The 20077-nt window shown below is 39.2% G+C and overlaps 1 protein-coding gene across 1 annotated transcript in view; it reads left to right on the forward strand.

Annotated features, from left to right (window-relative positions):
* The window catches only part of MYO10 (myosin X), a 151206-nt gene that overhangs the window by 124207 nt on the left and 6922 nt on the right, over nt 1–20077 (forward strand). Inside the window, exons 22-35 of the mRNA XM_052703762.1 lie at nt 344–450; nt 1447–1656; nt 1932–1971; nt 2373–3275; nt 4067–4190; nt 5426–5669; nt 7392–7487; nt 10775–10868; nt 11590–11645; nt 14519–14661; nt 15107–15301; nt 16370–16527; nt 17707–17830; nt 19546–19843. Of these exons, the coding sequence (XP_052559722.1) occupies nt 344–450; nt 1447–1656; nt 1932–1971; nt 2373–3275; nt 4067–4190; nt 5426–5669; nt 7392–7487; nt 10775–10868; nt 11590–11645; nt 14519–14661; nt 15107–15301; nt 16370–16527; nt 17707–17830; nt 19546–19843 (2792 nt within the window). The remainder of the gene's footprint in view (nt 1–343; nt 451–1446; nt 1657–1931; nt 1972–2372; nt 3276–4066; nt 4191–5425; nt 5670–7391; nt 7488–10774; nt 10869–11589; nt 11646–14518; nt 14662–15106; nt 15302–16369; nt 16528–17706; nt 17831–19545; nt 19844–20077) is intronic.

The raw sequence follows: 20077 nt of genomic DNA on the forward strand, positions 1-20077 counted from the left end.
CATGGATCCAGGAGGTCCCCTCCAGCCTCTGCTGTGCTGTGATTCTGTGAAATCAGGAAGTTCATACTAAGCCCTACAGCTTTTTGGCCCATGTTACTCTTTGATGGCAAAGCCTGGTAATGAATCTGTTAATTATATTTAGTGTACTCAATCTTTTCCAACTGAAATCCAAAGTCAGAAGATCATCTGCAGGTATTTTCCTTCACAATAAATATGTTTTCTGTTAAGGAAATGCTGTGCTTGACTCTGAATTCAGGCTTACTGCTGAGAATGGCTCTGTGAGCATGGCTGTCCTTGATCTACGTCACTATCCACAAGTTAAGCCAGAATTTTTCTTGTGTAGGTTTTCCTCCGGGAGTCCTTGGAACACAAGTTAGAGAAACAGCGAGAGGTAGAAGTCACCAAGGCAGCAATGATTATCCGAGCACACATCTTAGGTTACGCAGCCCGGTGAGTGACTGGATGGGAACGACACTAATTAAGCTTTTGTACAAACGGGTGGTAAAATTCCTTGGACACAATTCTTCACTTTTTGTAGGAACCAGGCATCCGAATCCTGTAAGTGGCTTTTGAAGATAATATCTGATATCCTTAGTAGACTCATGAATTTAAAAAAAAGATGGAATTAGAGTTATTTTGATATAATGAATAGGACAGTACGGAAGACTGGAGGTCAGCCATCCTTGTAATGGTATCTTGGTATGAAATAAGTGGTAGAAAATCTAGCATGATGATACCTAATGGGGCTGCCCCCAAATTATGCATATTTATCTTTGCTTTTTCATGATAGAGGGCAAATACAACTAGTCAGTTTGGTTCTTTAAGAACTAAACATTAGGTAAGTGATTAATGTTTCATTTGTTTACTCAGCTTCCTGCATTATATATTAGGTGGAGTTTCTCATCCCATCTATTTATTTCTCTGCTTTTTCTACAAATCAGCTGAGGACAGTTTGAGGAAACTTGTTTGCATAATGTAGTCTTCTCCTTATATTCTGACTAATATGTTGCTCAAGAACTGTATTCATTTTTAATGACAGAGCTACCTGTGCATGATCTTTCTTTTCAGAGATGTTGGACAGATACTTATGAGTATCTTCTCTGCATGCATACACACATGTACAAGCTGTACTTGGTAGTATTTTCTTGTCAAGGGCACAAGAACATGTAAGACAGGTAGTGTGCATTTCCTTAACGAAAATACAGATTGCTCTGTCATGGAAATGAGGGAATCTCTTCCCTTTCCTGGGGAAGAGAATGTGAATTAGAATGGAGAAACCACCAGGGAGGCAGAAAAAATAAACTGCTTCACTACCGTGCCTCATTATTGCAGGTCACCATGACTATGATAGGACTTGTCATAACTGCTCATTAATCCTTTGTTTCCTTATAAATTTACTCTATTTTGTGATGTTTTTGTCCTTTTTTGTTTTGTTGTTTTTTCCAGAAAGAGGTATAGAAAGGTTCTATACTATGTGGTTGTGATACAGAAGAACTACAGAGCATTCTCTGTTAGGAGAAGGTTCCTTTGCCTGAAGAAGGCAGCCATTGTTCTTCAGAAGCAGCGGCGAGGCCAGATTGCTCGACGTGTTTTCAGGGAAAGGCTAGAGGAGAAGCGGAGACAAGAGGAAGAAAGAAGAAAAGAGGAAGAGGAAAGGTGCAGTATGCTCCCTTGCATCACACTCCATTCCATATTAGGTTTTACTCTGAATAGACTTTCTTGCAGGTAAAGCCAACTGATTTTGGAATTCTGTGCTTCTTTTGATTTAAAAAAAAAAGTAGTTACATATTCACAGACATATTCTTTGTGACCTTATTTTTGGCTTTCTTTCCTGTGGCAGATGATTGAAAACTGAGCTATTGCCCTAGCACAGGATTTGATTATCATGTGTTAAGATTGATTTACTAACTATTTTCTTCCCTCACTTTTAGGGAAAGACAAAGGCAAGAAGCAGAGCGTCTTGCTCAGCAGGTAAATGATATTCTCAATACTTGCAGCCATCCTGTTTATTTGAGTATCTCAACCCAACCATTAAAAAAAAATAAAAGACATCTGTGGTGTTTAAACAGAACTTTTTGTTAGCAGATAAAACCAAAGGAAACTTGATACAGTTGTTTGCATGGGAATTTCTTTCACCTCATGCTTCATTTAATTTCTGGCAAAGACGAAACTTTCTTCACGTTCCTGAGCTTTTCAGTATTTCTGAGTAAATGCAATCACTCTTTTATTTTTCTTTTTCTTTCATTTTCTTTCTGATGTAGGGACAAGGGTTCTTTTAAATAAATAGCATGATCAGAGTATAGTGCTTACAAACTACAAAATAGTCTTGCATTGAGGAGACAGTATTATATTTTCTTCTGTTTTGAATGCAGGCTGAAGAGGAGAGAAAGAAACAGGAACTGGCTGCCATTCAGAAAGCCCAGAAGGAAGTGGAGCTGAAGCAAGAGGTGGAGAGGCAGAAAGAAAGCAGGCAGGTAGAAGAAATCTTGCGTTTGGAAAAAGAAATTGAAGACCTGCAGCGTGTGAAGAAGCAGCAGGAGCTGTCTTTGACTGAAGCTTCGTTACAGAGGCTGCAGCAACTCCGAGATGAGGAACTCAGGCGGCTCGAGGACGAAGCTTGTCGAGCAGCCCAGGAGTTCCTGGAATCTCTGAACTTTGCTGAGATCGATGAATGTGTCCGAAACATTGAGAGGTCGCTCTCTGTGGGCAGTGGATATCCTGCTGAGCTCACTGAACAAACTGGAAATGCCTGCAGTGAAAAGCCCAATTTTAACTTCAGCCAGCCATATCCCGAGGAGGAGGTAGATGAGGGCTTTGAAGCTGATGATGATGCATTTAAGGATTCGCCCAATCCGAGTGAGCACGGCCATTCTGATCAGAGGACCAGTGGCATCAGAACAAGCGATGATTCCTCAGAAGAGGATCCGTATATGAACGATACTGTGGTGCCAACAATTCCTGCTGCTAGCGACACCATGCTTATACCTCCTACCCATGATACAGTCAGTCTCCACAACTCTTCAAGTGGTGAATCTACATACTGCATGCCAGAAAATGTATCGTGCAGACCACCGGACTCTGTGGAACTTATTTCTCCAGATGGAGATTATGATTACGACCAAGATGATTATGAAGATGGTGCTATTACTTCTGGTAGCAGTGTGACCTTTTCTAATTCGCACAGTAGCCAGTGGTCACCGGACTATCGGTGCTCAGTGGGGACATACAATAGCTCTGGAGCGTACAGGTTCAGTTCTGAAGGAGCTCAGTCTTCTGTAAGTATCATTCCTTGTATTATCTAATAATTGATTTATGCTTTCTGATTTTTTTCCACTGTACAACCATGCAGTCACTGTAGCTGTTGTTAGAAATGCTTGTATTACATAATTCAACTTATTTACGCTGCATATGGGCATAGTTAAGTGTTGATTACAATTCTAGCATTATGCAAGGGTATGGTTCTGTGTAGTTTAATGCAGAACTGCGTAGTATTGTATGAAGATCTCAGTGCCTGGCCATGGATGCAGTTCATAAGCAAAATTTTGTGTGTCCATTGGAGTGGGAGGATTGGGTAGCATTGTGGGGAACTGATTTTGGAAAAGGCAGATTCAGTTCTGCATGTGAGTAAGAACGGTTGAATAAACTGCTTGCAGAAATCCCCAAGATGTCAGATGTATTTGAGATTACTTCAAGGGTAAATTTCAGATGATGGCAAACAGTAGAATTACTGAAGCAGTTAATTGAAGGGCTCTTTTTTCAGTGCTGTTCACTGAATTGACAGTTTGCTCTCATGAATATTTTTGGAAGAATATGATTTCTTCCGCCACTCACAAAATACTTCAGTGAAACTGGGTGTCTGGGAAAGTGCAAACATATTTCAGCAACACTGACTTCTTTAGAAGGAAGATGTTAGCACTAAAATATCTGCTACAGCTCAGGTAATAAAAGCCAAAGAAATTGTGTTCATTCAGTACATCATAAAACGTTTTAGCTGAAGACTTCTAAACCTGTTTTCTCTAAGCTCTTTTCTGAGAAATCATTTTACTTTTGTCCCTTTCTTTCATAGTTTGAAGACAGCGAAGAAGATTTTGACTCCAGGTTTGATACAGATGATGAACTTTCCTACCGGAGGGATTCTGTCTATAGCTGTGTTAGCCTGCCCTACTTCCACAGCTTTCTGTACATGAAAGGTACTGGGTGAACAAGAATTTGTTAAACACACAAACTAATCAGAAATATTTAATAAACCTTGTATGCTAATTCCAGTAGACTTCAGCTATTTTCAAAGGCTGGTGGAAGAGTCAGGAGAGAGCTGCTCTCAAATGAAGTTCCTTGCAGTACCTTACATCTGGCAATGTTTTTCCTCTCTGCAAAGAAACATCTAAATTTTTTGGCTGCCTCTGTTTCGTTTTATATCCTTGCCGGCTTGCAAACAATGGAATATCCAATACAAAATCAGCAAAATATCTCGCAAAGTCAAATTGTAACCAATTTTGAGGAAAGCTTATTCCTGCAATCAAAACCTTGTACCAGGGACAGTGTTCTCTGCTGCAAACCAGTTTTACTGAGTTCAGTAAACTTTCCTTTGTGTTCTAAAAGAAAGAAAGGAAGTGTATGCATAGCAAAGGGACATAAGAGACTCTACAACAATATACTGAGGAGTTCTCTGGTTAAGATTCTTGGACTTGTAATGGTCAACACAAAATTATAATGTAGGTGAAATCTCGTGTCGTTCTCATCACTAGCATAACTTAGTTTGTTGCAGTAGGAGTAGGGATGAACAGGTGCATGGGTACACTGATGTGAAAAGTGATGTATACTGTCATTGCTAGCATGGTTCTTACCCTCTGACACAGTTAGCGGTAAGGATTGACAAGAATATACTGGTTTGGTTGAGTTTTTTCGTAGCTCAGGTAACAACAATGCAAGCTGTATTGTGTAATTAAACAAAATCACAGAAAGTTTATGTGCAGCATTGCTACACTTTGGTATGACCAAGCTCACACTGGCATATGTCCCTCTTAAAGTGTGGTTCTTGTAGGTTTTTCCAAATTTTCTGGTTTTGAGTTGAACATTTACCTCCTAATAACCATAGATACTGAAGAAAACTTTATTGTAAGTTATTATATATAGGTACTGTATATGTGTGTATCAATATACACTGTATATTTGTATACATTTGTTACATTATTTTTGTAGTATATCTATTATTATAATTTGTAATTTAAGATTCTTTAGATTATCAACTATATGGTAGCTTTAAGGATATGCAAGAATTAGATCTTTCATTTCATGTCTTGCAGCAGAGACTTAACTGCAGGACGTTGGCCAGCATCTCCTAGTGTTGGTTGGTCACAGCTTCTGTTTTATAATGTAATTGTTTGTCTTAACTATGCATGAACCCACGTCTATCCCTTTTTGCCAGGTGGCTTAATAAACACATGGAAACGACGCTGGTGTGTCCTGAAAGATGAGACCTTCCTGTGGTTTCGCTCCAAGCAGGAAGCACTCAAGCAGGGTTGGCTTCACAAAAAGGGGGGCGGATCATCCACTCTTTCCAGAAGGAACTGGAAGAAACGATGGTTTGTTCTCAGGCAGTCCAGGTTGATGTACTTCGAAAATGACAGTGAAGAAAAGTTAAAGGGTTCTATTGATGTCAGAACAGCAAAGTAGGTTTATATATGTTTATATACTACATGATATCCTAGTAAATACTTCTTGGGAGTTATCTGGGAATACACTGAGTGCTCTGCTTTCTAACTGTAGAAATGGAAGCATGAGTGTGTTTGATGAAGATCTTGAAAGCAAGTGTTGTCCTTACTTGGCTCTCTTTTAAGTCCATGGAGTGCTGCAGTTAAGGCAGTGCCAAGTACTTCAGAAAGCTGCTGCTGTAGTGAACTCGTCTGTGCCTTCTCCCAGACAAGAAGCCCTACTTAGTCTGTAATGATTCTCAGGGCAACTCAGAGCACGATGCCAAGTCTGTAGCTGGAGGCAAACACAAATGGAGAGGGTGGAATTAATAGGCAATGAATATATATTTAAGTTAGCATGAGTCAAAGCTATATGTTTGGTAGATATTTATGATTTTTTACGTTTGAAACAATTAGGGTAGTTCTACATGAAGGTCTTCAAGATGCATATATGCATTTCAAAAATTTAGAATTGCTGAATCAAACTTAACAATTTCTGTCTTGCTAACAGAAGTTTCTTATGCCTTAAAATTCTATGCTTGATATAGTATGCATCAAAAAAGTTTTTTAAGGGATAGTATTTTTAAACAGTCAACATGTTTTATGATTCAGTGGATCTAATTTAAAAATTAGAGCTTGCTAATATTGATAGTCTTGTTTCTGTATAAGGATACATAAGCTTTCCTCCTTGGTACAGAAAATAGAAATGGCTGTAACACTTGATTCCAGTCAGCATCTTGTAAACTGCAGCTGTGCATTTTATTTTTGTCTACCAGAAATAAATTGAAAGTGAGTTTAATCTTTTATTTGAAAGTCTTGGTTGAGCCTGATTCAGGCAGGACAATGCAAATAGTTTCAATGGGCATCCTGACTTGCTCTTGTGAAAACAGTGCACTACTGGCTCTCAAGAAACTCTGAATAGAGAGTAAATTTCCTACCGCTATTGTTTTTGGTTGAAACTGAATTGTTTCTATCCTCTATGCCATAACATGTATTTAGTCCTTTTTCTAATGTGCTCAAACCAAATTTTGTTGTCACTGCATGGTTTCATCAGCTGTTCCCTGGGGAAGCTCTCTGCTGAACGTTCCTGTAAAAGAGTCGGATAACGGTTGTTGATCCTAACTTGAACTGAAAGTTGAGTCAAAGATTTGTACATAAAACAGCTGGAAGAAAGGGCACTTGTATTTAAGGTTATGTATGTTAGCACAAATAGGCGGTAGCTTTTCTATGGAATTTGAATACTGATTATATTCCTAACGTACCACGTGAGATACATTTCAGCATTCCATATTAGCCTCCCATTCCAATTTTATTAATATGGTGCTGCTTCACTTAAAATACACAACGCGGAAGTACTGGAGGAAGGAAGACAAATTAAGGAAAACAATACAGAAAAATAACATTGTTTCTTTTTAATCCTCAGGAGCTTTCCCTTAAGCACTCCAAAAATCACCTGAATTCAGTTATTTTTGCCTGGTTTGATAATGCTTTTTCTTTAGCTTGTGTTACAACAATAGAGTAGCCAACTTTGTATAGTGGCACTCTAATAGCTTCATTATTTGAGTATAGGCTGAAAACATGGCAGTTGTGGTTTGGTGTATAAATACTGCCTGATATCTCAAGTTAATCGGGTGCAACAATTCTGATTGCTGGTGTTTCCGCAGTGTCTAATGCGCAGTCTTGTCATTTGCTTCTTTTCAGAGAGATTGTTGATAATACAGGCAAAGAAAATGGTATTGATCTAATAATGGGTGATAGGACCTATCACTTGATTGCTGAGTCTCCTGAGGATGCAAGGTATGGAAATCATCAGGCTTTTTTGTTCTGCTTTTTAGCTTCCATGCCATTCTGACTTGTGCTTATCGTTTTATTAGCCTGCTATCACCAAATAGCCAGAGTGTGTTAAACACATTGCATTGAACACTTTTTCCAAGGGCTTGCTGATATAAGAAAATCTCATGGCAGAATACGGCAGACTCAGACTCTCAGTAAGTCAGACTCAGTGAAAATTTCCCTAGAAGCTGTCTGTTTTCCCTGTTTTTAGACACTTAATGAAATACAATATGTATGTAGAGAAGTAATAGCTGGCTTTTAATGATTTTCTTTTGCATTATCCTGCTGCATTTAGCTGCATAGATTAAATCAATATTTAAGATTCCTCTCAGTTACCTGAAATAAAGAACCATTTAGAGGTGAGATCTGTCTACCTAAGCAGAGCCTAAGTATTTTTCAGATAAAAGTTGCAGTGGGATCATTAGATTTTAGGATGAATGCATATTCAGGAACAAGGGAAGCATACAACAGTGTTGGCTTTTCTACCAATTCAAAAAAAGATCTTACTTTTGCTGCTACCATATCAAATGGTAGGGGAGGGCTGCTAGGTGAGGAGCAGGCTTAACTTGTCAGATCAGTTCTAGTGTATATCTAATAAATACATAAAGTAATCCCCACACTATTTGTTTTGAGATAATAACATGCTTGCCTATAAAATCAAACATTTGAATGAAGTTAACTTAGTAATCAAATCTTATTACCCATTGTGTTGCTGCCCGAAGGCCTGAGCACAGAATGCCTATGCCAACATTACTTGAGCTAGTTTTGTTCTGAAGCCTTGGAAGTTGCTTCGTTTTTCATCTTTTTTTTTTTTTTTTAATTAGAATACCTTCAGGTATCATATTGCCCTGAATAAAAATTCAGCAATGCTTACAAGGCAGTCATTGATTCGTTTTTCAGCATCCTTAAAACCACACTTCAAAAAGTAATTCAGCACTCATTATGATTCTTGTGTGATGTGAGTAAATTTTAAAGGGAAAGATTAGCTAAAGTCTTACCTATTAGACACGTGTACATAACCCAGTAACTGCTTTGTAGGGATCAGTAAGGAATTGCCAGAATGAAGACTTGTGTCTGCTGTCATGAATCTCTTTTTTCCTAAGTGTGGAGGAGACACTGTATGCTATTTTTGTGTACAGTACACATAATACACCATCTAGATTAAATTATGTTTTAGCAATGTGTTCCATGTTTTCTTTTTTTCATATTGATCTTAGAAAACTTTAATGTGAGAGACGTGCAAGGATTTCCAGCCTTGTTAATGTTTGGCAGTGTTAAAAGTACAAAATTATTGGACTGTGTTAGTTCTGGATCTGCTATGGAAAAAAATTATTTTGCACATGGGCTAGATGATCATCTGAGGTTGCTTTTTGTTCATATGAAAGGAAGGGAAAAGAAAAAAACCTGAACCCTTCCAAAAGGGAATCACTTTTTCAATCATGATCACGGCGTACTTGAGAAGTAATGTTTCAGGGGTTAGCCACTGTTTCAAAACCCTCGTCTGTCTTTGTCCTTATTCCTGAGCTCTGCTACTCAGCTGAAAGCCAAGGGATGTCCCAGGGGGAAGAAAGTAAAATCTGCCTTTGTCTTTTTGCCAAGAGCTGTGATGGATTTATTTTTCATTGCTTAGACAAAGATTACACAATGACATTAGGAAACCTCCAAATTGTTCTTTAAAATTGAATAATAAATTATTACTAATTGTGCATACAGTGCTATGAAGGCCTTTTTGTCATTTATATCAAGACTGACATTTAAATACATTTGCAGTTCCTGAGCCTAATGGAAAATTTAATTTGTGGGAATCTTCAGGTAGATGAGTCTCTAGTTTCTTTGACTGATAGCTCTCTCTTCAGACAACTTTCTCCTCATTTTGAGGGGTCTTCAGTAACCTTGTCTCACATAAGTAAGTAAGTGTAAAGCCTTTCTGTGCATATCTCCAAGTCTTAACAAATGAATCAAAACTAAAAACATTCTCATTTTTTTCTCCTACAGTCAGGCATCCGAATCTTCCTTTTTCTTTCCTTTTCTTTATACTTTGTGTTATTCCTAATGAAAACATATTCTGTTGGAAAGGACTTGGTATGATAATGGCAGTGATGGAACCTTTTGACAGACTACACATTTTCTCAAACAATTTTGGCAGTTCAGTTTCGAGATGTCTACATTATGGAAACCAGTTGCTTCTGAATGCTGGAGTTCAGGAGGCAGCATTTCAGTTTTTTAGGCATAATTCTTTGACTACAATGGCAGGTAGTTTTACATTTAAGGCCATTAGTTTTGCATTTGTTTTCTCAACCTGGTGATGGTGAACCCTCTGCACAGAAGTGAGTACTGAGTTTTAAAGGTTGGGCTTTTGAGTCCTTTGAAAACTCAGCCTCAGGTAGTTTTCATTGGAATGGCAAATTCGTATCTCAAACAGTGGCATTCAGGAACCTGCTGAACAAGTCAAGCTCTGCCCTCAAATTTCTTTCAGTGGAATTGCTTAGAGCAGTTGAGCTTTATCGTATGCAAATGCCAGAATGGTAGAGATTTCCCAGAAGCAGAAGGTGTGGTTGGAATTAAATCCCTCTGCAACTGCTGCTCAGCACCGAGGCCAGAGTACTGGGAATCTCTCTCCCAGTTTTCCTGTTGTGGAAATGTAAGGCTACTGGAGTGGTGCAAATTGGTTCTGGTTCAACCGCATGGGTCCTTCCAGCTGCTGGATTTTCCGATGCTCCATTGGGAACAAGAACTGTAGAGGTAGTTCCTTGGGTTTTCTGTTCTTTTTCGTCTCTGGACTGTAAGGACATGCTGTCCTCTTGGCCTTTGCAGAGGTACTGTAAGTATTGTGTAAGTTGTCACGCTATCAGAGTAGCAGAATTTATAATCCGAAGGTTGGATTTTCCATTGAAGGCTTTGTATGTAGCTAGCAGTGGTTGGGTTTTTGGTATAATGTGTTACTAATACTTGCTTAACCCTCAGATGTTTCAGTGTGCTCAGTGCCACTTTTCTGCCACATCTTATGCAAGGTATTTCTCTTCAGGAGGAAGGGTATGACATGAATTTGGATAAGAGATCTGGAGGGGCTTGTTTGTATCCAGTAGTACCTGAACTGACATAAAGCTTTGTTGCTTGTATGCATGTTGACAAAAGGAATCTTAAGCAATTTCAAAAACCAGCAGAACCTGCTAGATCTCTGCAGAACAATGGTGACAAAAGGCATGTGCACAAGGGATGTGTTTCTTACACTACTGCCTTTCTCTCCACAGCCAGTGGTTTAGCGTTCTGAGTCAAGTCCATGCATCCACTGAGCAAGAGATCCGAGAGATGCATGATGAGCAGGCAAACCCACAAAATGCGGTGGTAAGTCAACATCTGAAGAAATTTTCAGAGCAAATATTTTCAGAAAACAAGGGACACTGGTGGCCGCAGCTTCTGACAGTCACCACCTAATTTCCTTAAATGCAATGATAGCCCGGACACTGGCTAGAGGCTATGTGCCTTAGGCCCTGTACACCAGGACAGGCTGATTTTCCTTCCATCCATGTCATTCACCTCAATGAAAAATGAGCATTGCTTTCTTTTTTTTCCTTTGGTCCAGTTATTTGCCACACCATAGTGTACAGTTGAGTTTGGAGCCTTGCAAAGATCCAGTTAATGAGCAAATTAAAAAACAAAGAGTAAAAGATTTGAGATTTCTTTGGTCTTGCATTTGTCATTCTTTACAACTTCATGATTTAGGTGATAAATTTGGAAGCTACTCTTGGGCAAAGGAAACTAAAACTTCTTCAAAAGAATGCCATTTATATTGGGTGGCACTTTTTGGACAAAACTTCAGGCAGATTTGGGAACATCGTAGAGGAAGTGCAGTTTCTGAGCTGCCTCTGGCTTAACTGGAGATAATCTTTTACTGAATGAGTCTCCGAGTCTTCTCTCTTAAATGGTTAGGAGAAATTGATGCCCAAATCTGCAGCTCATTTTGCTTGATCAAGGCTGCTGTTTCTTTCACGTCTCTGAATAAAGTACTGTGAGTAACGTAATAGTAAATGTCTTCCTCCTTTTCTGCTTGGATATTTGTTTATAGGGTACGCTCGATGTAGGACTAATTGATTCTGTCTGTGCTGCTGACAATCCAGATAGGTAAGTCAGAACCATGCCTAGTGACTTTCTTCTTCTCCTTCTTCTCCTTTCACTAGTCAAAATCAGGTGCTTTATACTTTAATCTATATATTCTGCTGACCAACCATACATTCAAATGATTCATTATTTTGTCTACCTTTTGACAGTATCAAACACTGTGTTGAAACAGGAAAGGTAAGAGTGGTGTTCTGTGTGGGGGCTTCACTAGCTTCACTGGCATTGCTCCATATATTCAGCAGTTTTGTTACCAAGGTAGTCCAAAAGCAGAGTATTTCACTTACACAAAGTAACACAGCTGAAAGGCGTATTTTTGAGTCCTTTTGTAGAATTATGGAATCATAGAACCACAAGGTTGGAAAGAACCTACAAGATCGTCTAGTCCAATCATCCTCCCATTACCACTGCTACCACAGCTACTAAACCATACCTCACAGCTCCTCATCCAGACACCTCTTCAACACTGCCAGGGTCAGCAGCTCCACCACCTCCCTGGGCAACCATCCCAGGGCCTGACCACTCTCTGAGACAAAAAGTTCTTCCTTATGTCTAACCTAAACCTCCTCTGGTACAACTTCTGGCCATTTCCTCGGGTTCTGCTGTTGCCTGGGAGAAGAGGCCAAACCCCTCCTCATCACAGCCAAGTTGTAGAGTGCAGTGAGGTTTCCCCTGAGCCTCCTCTTCTCCAGACTAAACAATAGCAATGAGGTAGGCATAAAATTCTTTTTAACATTTTGCATTTTATCTTCCTTTGCAAGAATGTTGTATTCCACATGGAATAACAATTTCCTAGAATTAAATTGTATTTTACAACAAGCAAGATAATGCAGCATTAGAAAACAAACAAACTGAAAAAAAACCAAACAGTATTCTTAATTCCCAAACTAGCAATAGTGTATTGAGAGATAAAATTAATGTAAGTTCAGGTTCTGGCTTGGGTTATAGGATTACTGACTATGAGGTATATTATTTGCACTGTAAACATTCATTCCAGTCCTCTCATTGCAAATGTGTGAAACAGCTGTCTTTAAGTTACTGGTTTCTCCTTGGCTTACCATAATCCAGATACTACAAGTAACTGTGATACAATCACAGCCCAAGCTTCCTAAATAATAGAACACAGATGTCCAAAGCTTTCAAAATGTTGTTAGTGAGGCATGTCTCACAGTTTTGTTTTTTTCTTGTAATTTTTTTTTTTTTCTCTAGAAATGTAAATCAGGGATGGAAAGGTTTTCAATTAGGAAATTAATTTGACTGATGTACGCAATAAAGTATTTCTATCTTGACTAATGTGAAACCACTGGTGCAGCTAAGAAGAGATAAGCTGAACAAGGAGCTCTTCGAATCCATGCTCAGAAAGATAGATGGGGCTTCTCTCATTTTCCTAAACTGGGGAAAAGGGGACCTGGAAGGTTGGAGACTGTTGGTTGTAACCTCCTTTGATAGCTTAATCTGCTTTAGTTTATACCTTAACTCTATCATTTTTCATATCTCTTGCTATTGCTTTTCTTTTGGAATCACATTACGCCGCTTTCTAGAGCGTGCTTCACACAGCTCAGTCTAAAGCTGACTTCTCCTCAATGATCAGCAAAATTACTCTGTTCAGTTCACATCTCTGTGTGTTTCCTCATCCGCCACTTCTGAATAATTTACTACTACAGCACCAAAGTGACTGTGACCAAAACACTAAGTTCTGATCTCTCCTTACCCACTTCTGTCACACTGCTGAGTTTTATTAAAGTATATTAAATATTAAATGCTACTGAAATATTCAAAGATATTCCTTCTTTCTATTTTTCTGTATTTGCATAGTTATAACTTATTTACACACATTTCACATTACTTGATTTACTGTAATCTCTCATCAACCAGTATTTCTAATTTTACCTCCTAGTTACTTTATTTACTTTATATTGACCTCCATCTGTCTTTTAAACAGCACACACTGGTTTTGGACAGTGCCTTCATACTTGGCTGAACCAATCCCACAAACAATTCTAATTGGTTCTAAATTCTACCCAATTACCTTCTCACCAGGACAGTAAAATGGGGATCTATGACTTTCTTGTGCATGGGGCAGCCCAGGTTGCATCATTCCCATTCTTTACATCTGATACAGCTCTTTGGAAGTGGATGGATGTGGTCCTGGGCAACCTGCTCTGGGTGTCCCTGCCCGAGCACAGGAGTTGGACCGAGTGACCTCCAAAGGTCTCTTCCAACCTCTGTGATTCTGTGCATTCCAAGATGAAAAGAATTGATGGTAAAGGGTTAAAGCAAGTGTTTGTAGGCTGAAAAACCTGCCCCTCTAATCCAGAGAGCCGTCAGCACAGTTTACTCGGGCTAGTTCTTCATGCTTCACTGAATCCCGTGTAGGATTGAATAAAAGCCAAACTCTCATTAAAAATAGATTGTACTGTCTGCAAATTGGGTTGCACTGCATTAAAAATAAAAGAGTCCGTGTTCACATGCTGTTTTACTACAGAGCTTTATAAACTGCAATTGGTTTTGGCTAATGGAACCACTGAAGCAGACACTCTAAATAAATCTGACCCTGAAATAAAGTTCTGATTATGATCAAAAGCTGATTAAAGACTGGGGGTTTTCTCATAAGGGATTTGAGATATGACAAGTTGCAATTTGAGTGAAACTCTCCCACCACGCAGAGCCCTGGCACTCTGGTGCGAATCTAAAGTAATTGTGTCTTTTTAAATGCAAGATATTTTTAGCTGTAGTGCTGTTGAAATAAATGTTACAGAGATGGACAGTATTTATCCGAATACAGAATGCAAACAACGAGTGGTGTTTATGCTGATAGCAAGTGAGTTAAACAGTGCATTGATTGTAAAGGCTTCATCAATCTTCATTTGTTTTTGTAGACCCAACTCCTTTGTGATTATTACCGCTAATCGTGTTCTTCACTGTAATGCTGACACACCTGAAGAGATGCATCACTGGATAACGCTGCTTCAGAGGTCAAAGGGGGACACGAGAGTGGAAGGACAAGAATTCATTGTGAGGGGTAAGAACCGAGTTGAATAAAGTGAACAAAGGCTATTAACCAAAAAGGAGATTGTTCCCCCTGTATGGTCTTTGTAGTATGCCAGCACACCATAGTAGTGCTGGAGCCTCATCTTTGTACATGGGCTTTACTCACAAATTAACAGTTACGGTCCTGATGAGCCAAGTAGGAAATCACTGTAATGAGGACAAAATCAGTTTTGTGAGTTGACAAAAGAATTATTCTATCTGTACGCCAAAGTTGAAACATTTTCATATGGATATAATACAGTACTTTCATCATTAAACTGTTTGGTAATTTTAATTGAAGTTGTTTAATATGTTAGCTAAACAATTCACACAATGTTTTTGTTGTTAAAAGTATGTAACTAACTTTTAGCAACTTAATTTGGTCTGACTTTGTTTTTTTTAAAAAAAAGGTTTGATTCAGATTGTGTTTTTCACAGGATGGCTGCACAAAGAAGTGAAAAACAACCCGAAGATGTCTTCATTAAAACTAAAAAAGCGTTGGTTTGTTCTGACACACAATTCTTTGGACTACTACAAGAGTTCTGAAAAAAATGCTTTGAAATTGGGTACACTGGTCCTAAACAGCCTCTGTTCAGTGGTCCCACCTGATGAAAAAATCTTCAAAGAGACAGGTAATTGCTCTGGTTCAAATGTGCTTTGTTACCTTCTGTCCTACCTACCATATAATAAACAAACACTGTCCAAGATTACTACAGTTGCAGTTTGATAAATCAAGTTCCTAGGCCACTAAGGGATTTTATAAGGACTTAATGGGCAAAAGACCAAAGTAATAATGTACACAGCAGTAAAAGTTGCTCTCACCAACATTCAGGTTATCATAGATGAGCACTGTTGCTAAGTTAGCTTGAACTTTTACGCATCAAATACCTGGAGAAAGACAACTGGGGAGCACTCTCCTCATACATTATTCTGTATGCTGAGGAGCATTGGTGGAGCAAGTATAAGGATGTGCTAACCTATGTGCTACACCTGAGTCAGCTCCCCACTGCATTTTCAGAACTGGTTTTCAGCTCAGATGTGGCTGTTGTTTGTTTGCAAATGAGAAGCGACTGTTGACAGCCCTATGTAATCTCACTGGGGTCACCAACACTTCAAAGAGGATTTTGCTAGTGAAAGATGAAATGGATTTTCTTTAATTGAATCTGCTTCATTAAAAAAAAAAAAAGCCTATACAATGATACAGAGAGGCAACTGGATTTGAAACGCTCTTCTTGTCATAGTTGCCACTTCATTTGTGTAAAATCAGTGACTTTTTAATAGAAGTGGTAGCTCATGCATTACACCTGTTAGTGTGTGTGCCGTAGATAATGAAGGACCCATGTACAAAATAATCCATTTACAGACAGGACTGGAGAAGCAGGGCCCATCAGCTGTGTCACGGTAGGCCACTATGTTGTCCTGTGATCACTTTTACTGTGATTACTGGGTGAAGTGGAAGGCCGCACAGCAGTGACTGTGTTCTTATTCTTGTGCCTTTTTAAGGAGAAGAAACTCCTTAACAAAACCACATGTCTGTATTACGGCACTTACTTACAAGTTCTTTGCCTCTTGAAAAGCTGCCAACACGATCCAGAATTCAGTACTCGATGTCCGACAGGACTACACGTGTTTTCAAATAGAAGTTGTGGTATTTTTGCAGATGTGGCTTCTGTGATTAATAGCTTGTATTGCTGTCCTAGGCTACTGGAATGTGACTGTATATGGACGCAAACATTGCTACCGCCTCTATACCAAATTACTCAATGAAGCGACCCGCTGGTCAAGTGCCATCCAGAATGTGATTGACACTAAAGCGCCAATCGATACCCCGACTCAGCAGCTAATTCAGGATATTAAGGTAGGAACAAACAGGTGGGGCTGAGAAAAAAAGGCTCTTAGTTGTGGAATCAGCAATATTCACTCACTTGCTGAAGGAATTTCTATTTAAACAGTGTAACAACAAAGTATAAAGTGCAGCTTGGACAGGAAAAGAGTTGTTTTGGGGTTGTTTTCTTTTTTTACATGAAAACAGTAAGAAGCCGTACTGGTTTGTGTAGCTTACCAGGTGTTGCTGTACCAGGCAGTAGTGTACAGGGGTTCATGGGTTAGCAGACCTCTTCTGCTATGTCCCCTCTAAGATGCACACCAGGATGTGTGGGATTGTGTTTAGCTCCTGCGATTGTATTTTTTTCCTTGTATTTCATTTCTTGATATGTGGTAGCTTGGGCTAAGCATGGGTCTGTATAATGAGAAACATATTCAGTTAATGCTTACTATTTTATGCTGGGGACATTGCATGTTAGCCAGAAGAGGTTTTCCTGAAGATTTCTGCTTTCAGGAGAGGGGATGATGGTCTTCAGAAGACAAACAGAAAATTTAAAAAAGGCAAGGAGGAGAACTACTAACCTTTTCCTTTCGTGAAAGCCTCCCCCATGGAGAAGAATTATCAGGTCTAAATTTCAGGTCTGCGAAGGCTGTTCTTCAGAGCTGTAGAAATATGTGGAAGTTCAGGATTGACAGAAGACGGTGGTTACCCACTTGTCAGACCTGGGCTAAGAAAGTACAGTATTTAGCTGACAAAATGGGTGCATCAGATTTACAGCAGCTGGTTTTCTGGACTGTCTGGTTTATGATAGTTCCTGTAGATTACAGCTGATCGGTTCTGCTGTATAAATAATTCTAAAATCAAACTGACATCAAGACAAACATCTTGATATAACTCCAGTCATGGAATACTGGAATAAGACAGTTATAAAATGAAAACTTCCGGAAACTGATGAAACTTTATTTTTCTCTCCTGCAGCTCTACTGTGGTTAGTTTTTAATGGCATAGATAAAGTAGGCTTTTGCAAGTACTGAGGTTAGGAGGCAGTGAGCATCCATAGCCTACAGAGTGCCGCAGCAGCCACATCTAGAGTTACTACCAGCTGACACTGGTTACACAGATCACTAATCTTTTCACAGGGAACCTAAGGGCACAAAGCATTGCACTGCTGCTAATGCTAGACCCAAACTCCTTCTTTTCTTACCCCAATAGGAAAACTGCCTGAATGCTGACGTGGTTGAGCAGATCTATAAGAGAAACCCTATTCTCCGTTACACTCATCATCCACTGCACTCGCCATTACTGCCGCTGCCATATGGGGACATCAATCTAAACTGTAAGTTTTTCAGTCATACTTTTCCTTATGAAAGACTAAACTGTAGGACATGAGTTTTCAGTCTGTGGCAATATTACAGTAATGGTTTATATATATTTTCCAATGAAAAAAGTTTCCTTGTTTTCTTACAGAAGGTAGAGAACATCAGTTTATCTAGCAGAGAACCATGGGCTTGTGATGCTCCTACAGGGGTGTTACAGAAAGGAGGATTGCTGTTGCTGCTGTAATGCTGATTTGTTACTCTCACCTATGCAACTGAGAAGACAGTATGAAAGCCTGGCACTGAAATGCAGAACTAAACCCAGTTCATTCAGTCTCCCTGAATCCCTCTCAAATCATTTTTGTTTCATACCCTGTGAAGGGAATTGCACAGCTTCCAATTCCAAACAAGTGTAAGATTCATCAGTGGTGATGGAAGTATTGCTTACGTGACAAAAGATGTGAGTGGAAATGATTTGAAAAAGTAGTGGTTTGTTTACTCCTGAAACAGGTGTAACCATGTCTTTAAATATCCCTTGTTCAGTCACTAACTTAGAAGTCTGTTTTAAATGAATTGTTCACAGCTACTGATGATGGTGAATTTAATGTCCTTAAGTGGATTTACTTATGTTGCAATTGTGTATTAAACAAGGTATGACTCAGATCAGAAGCTTCATCTCTGGGAGGTGGGTGGGATGTTGACAGCTGATTAAAAGCTAAGGTTATTCCTGATAACTCAAATGATATCTTGCTGCTCAAATGACAAGGAGAATTAAAACCTTAGAAGCTTTTCCCTTCTCTTTCCCTTCCTCCTCCTGTCCAGTTGGCAAGGCACTATTCTGTTCTTGTCTCTCTAGCTGCTAGTCCCATGCACAAGTTCCTTGTTCCCCATGGACAGAGAAGGCAGCTTCCTTTGAGGTAGAAGCCTTTCCAAAGTCTTCCATATCGTAAATGGAGCTCCACAGATAGACTGATGCTTGGTTTGTTGCCTTGACTTGCAGTTGAGTTCCATTTACATTCTGTAACAGAGTACTGGCTGGTTCGAAGCTTAATATTTGTAACATATGTCTGTACAGTTTTGTGCTTTGAAGTCCAGTAGGCCTAATTGATTCAGACATCAGAGTGATCTCTTCCACCCCTTAAGCCCAAGTACTGCATGGTGCTTTAAAGTATGTTGTGAAAGTTGTGAGCCCATGCTGAATAATCTGCAGTACGAGAACCAATCGCTGCCTTTTCCAGCACTTGAAAAGAAAGTTGCAGTTTCACGGCAGAGATCTTGTCTTATTAGTATTGTTTGGATTTAGCTGAACTTCTACTGCAGTAGACAAAAATGATGTTGTGTATCTTTGTCACTTTGCATAAGGCACTTCTGCTTTACCTCACTTACTATCCGATTAGCTTATCACTTTCTTGTGACAGTGGCAAAGCAATGCACTCTCGCAGTGTGGACTGCTCTGGAAGGAAGTTTCTCCAAAGAAAACCAACAATCTGATCAAGCAAGACATATATTTTAAGCTAAATTCTCAGAAATTTCAAAATGGTCGTTCATGCAATTCAGAATAAATCTTATTAGCAGAATAGCTCATAGAATGAGTTAGCACCATACATTTGAAATGGAAATCATCCTGCATAATAAGGGCTGTAAAGCATCACTGAACAATTCCCATGCTGATTCTGAGTGCTCTCCCTTTCATTTCTCAGTCTAAACACTGTTCTCCCCATTTTTTTGTTCGTAGTGCTGAAAGACAAAGGATACACAACTCTGCAAGATGAAGCAATCAAGATATTTAACTCTTTACAACAGCTGGAATCTATGTCTGATCCCATCCCTATAATTCAAGGTATTCTCCAAACAGGACATGATTTACGACCTCTTCGAGATGAGCTCTACTGTCAGCTCATCAAGCAGACCAATAAAGTGCCTAACCCTGGGAGCATGGGGAACCTGTATAGCTGGCAAATACTCACCTGCATGAGTTGCACATTTCTGCCAAGTCGCAGCATCCTCAAATATCTCAAGTTCCATCTCAAAAGGTGAGGAGATTTCAGCTAAAGACAGAAAAAAGTGTGACTGTTTTTCCCCCACAACACGTAGCCGTGCTCAGACGTCTCATAGTGAGACTACAACGTGCAGTCTTGTGGTGAACTGGCTACATTAAAGAATAAATCTGAAAAAACAGTTGTAAGAAGATTATTGGAGTTGATCTCAGTGGAATTGTTCTCATTTGAAGAAGCAACCAAAGTGCACTAAACTGAATGCATTATTTA

The sequence above is a fragment of the Tympanuchus pallidicinctus genome, unplaced genomic scaffold (genome assembly GCF_026119805.1).
Source record: "Tympanuchus pallidicinctus isolate F22 unplaced genomic scaffold, pur_lepc_1.0 scaffold5, whole genome shotgun sequence".
Classification (NCBI taxonomy): domain Eukaryota; kingdom Metazoa; phylum Chordata; class Aves; order Galliformes; family Phasianidae; genus Tympanuchus; species Tympanuchus pallidicinctus.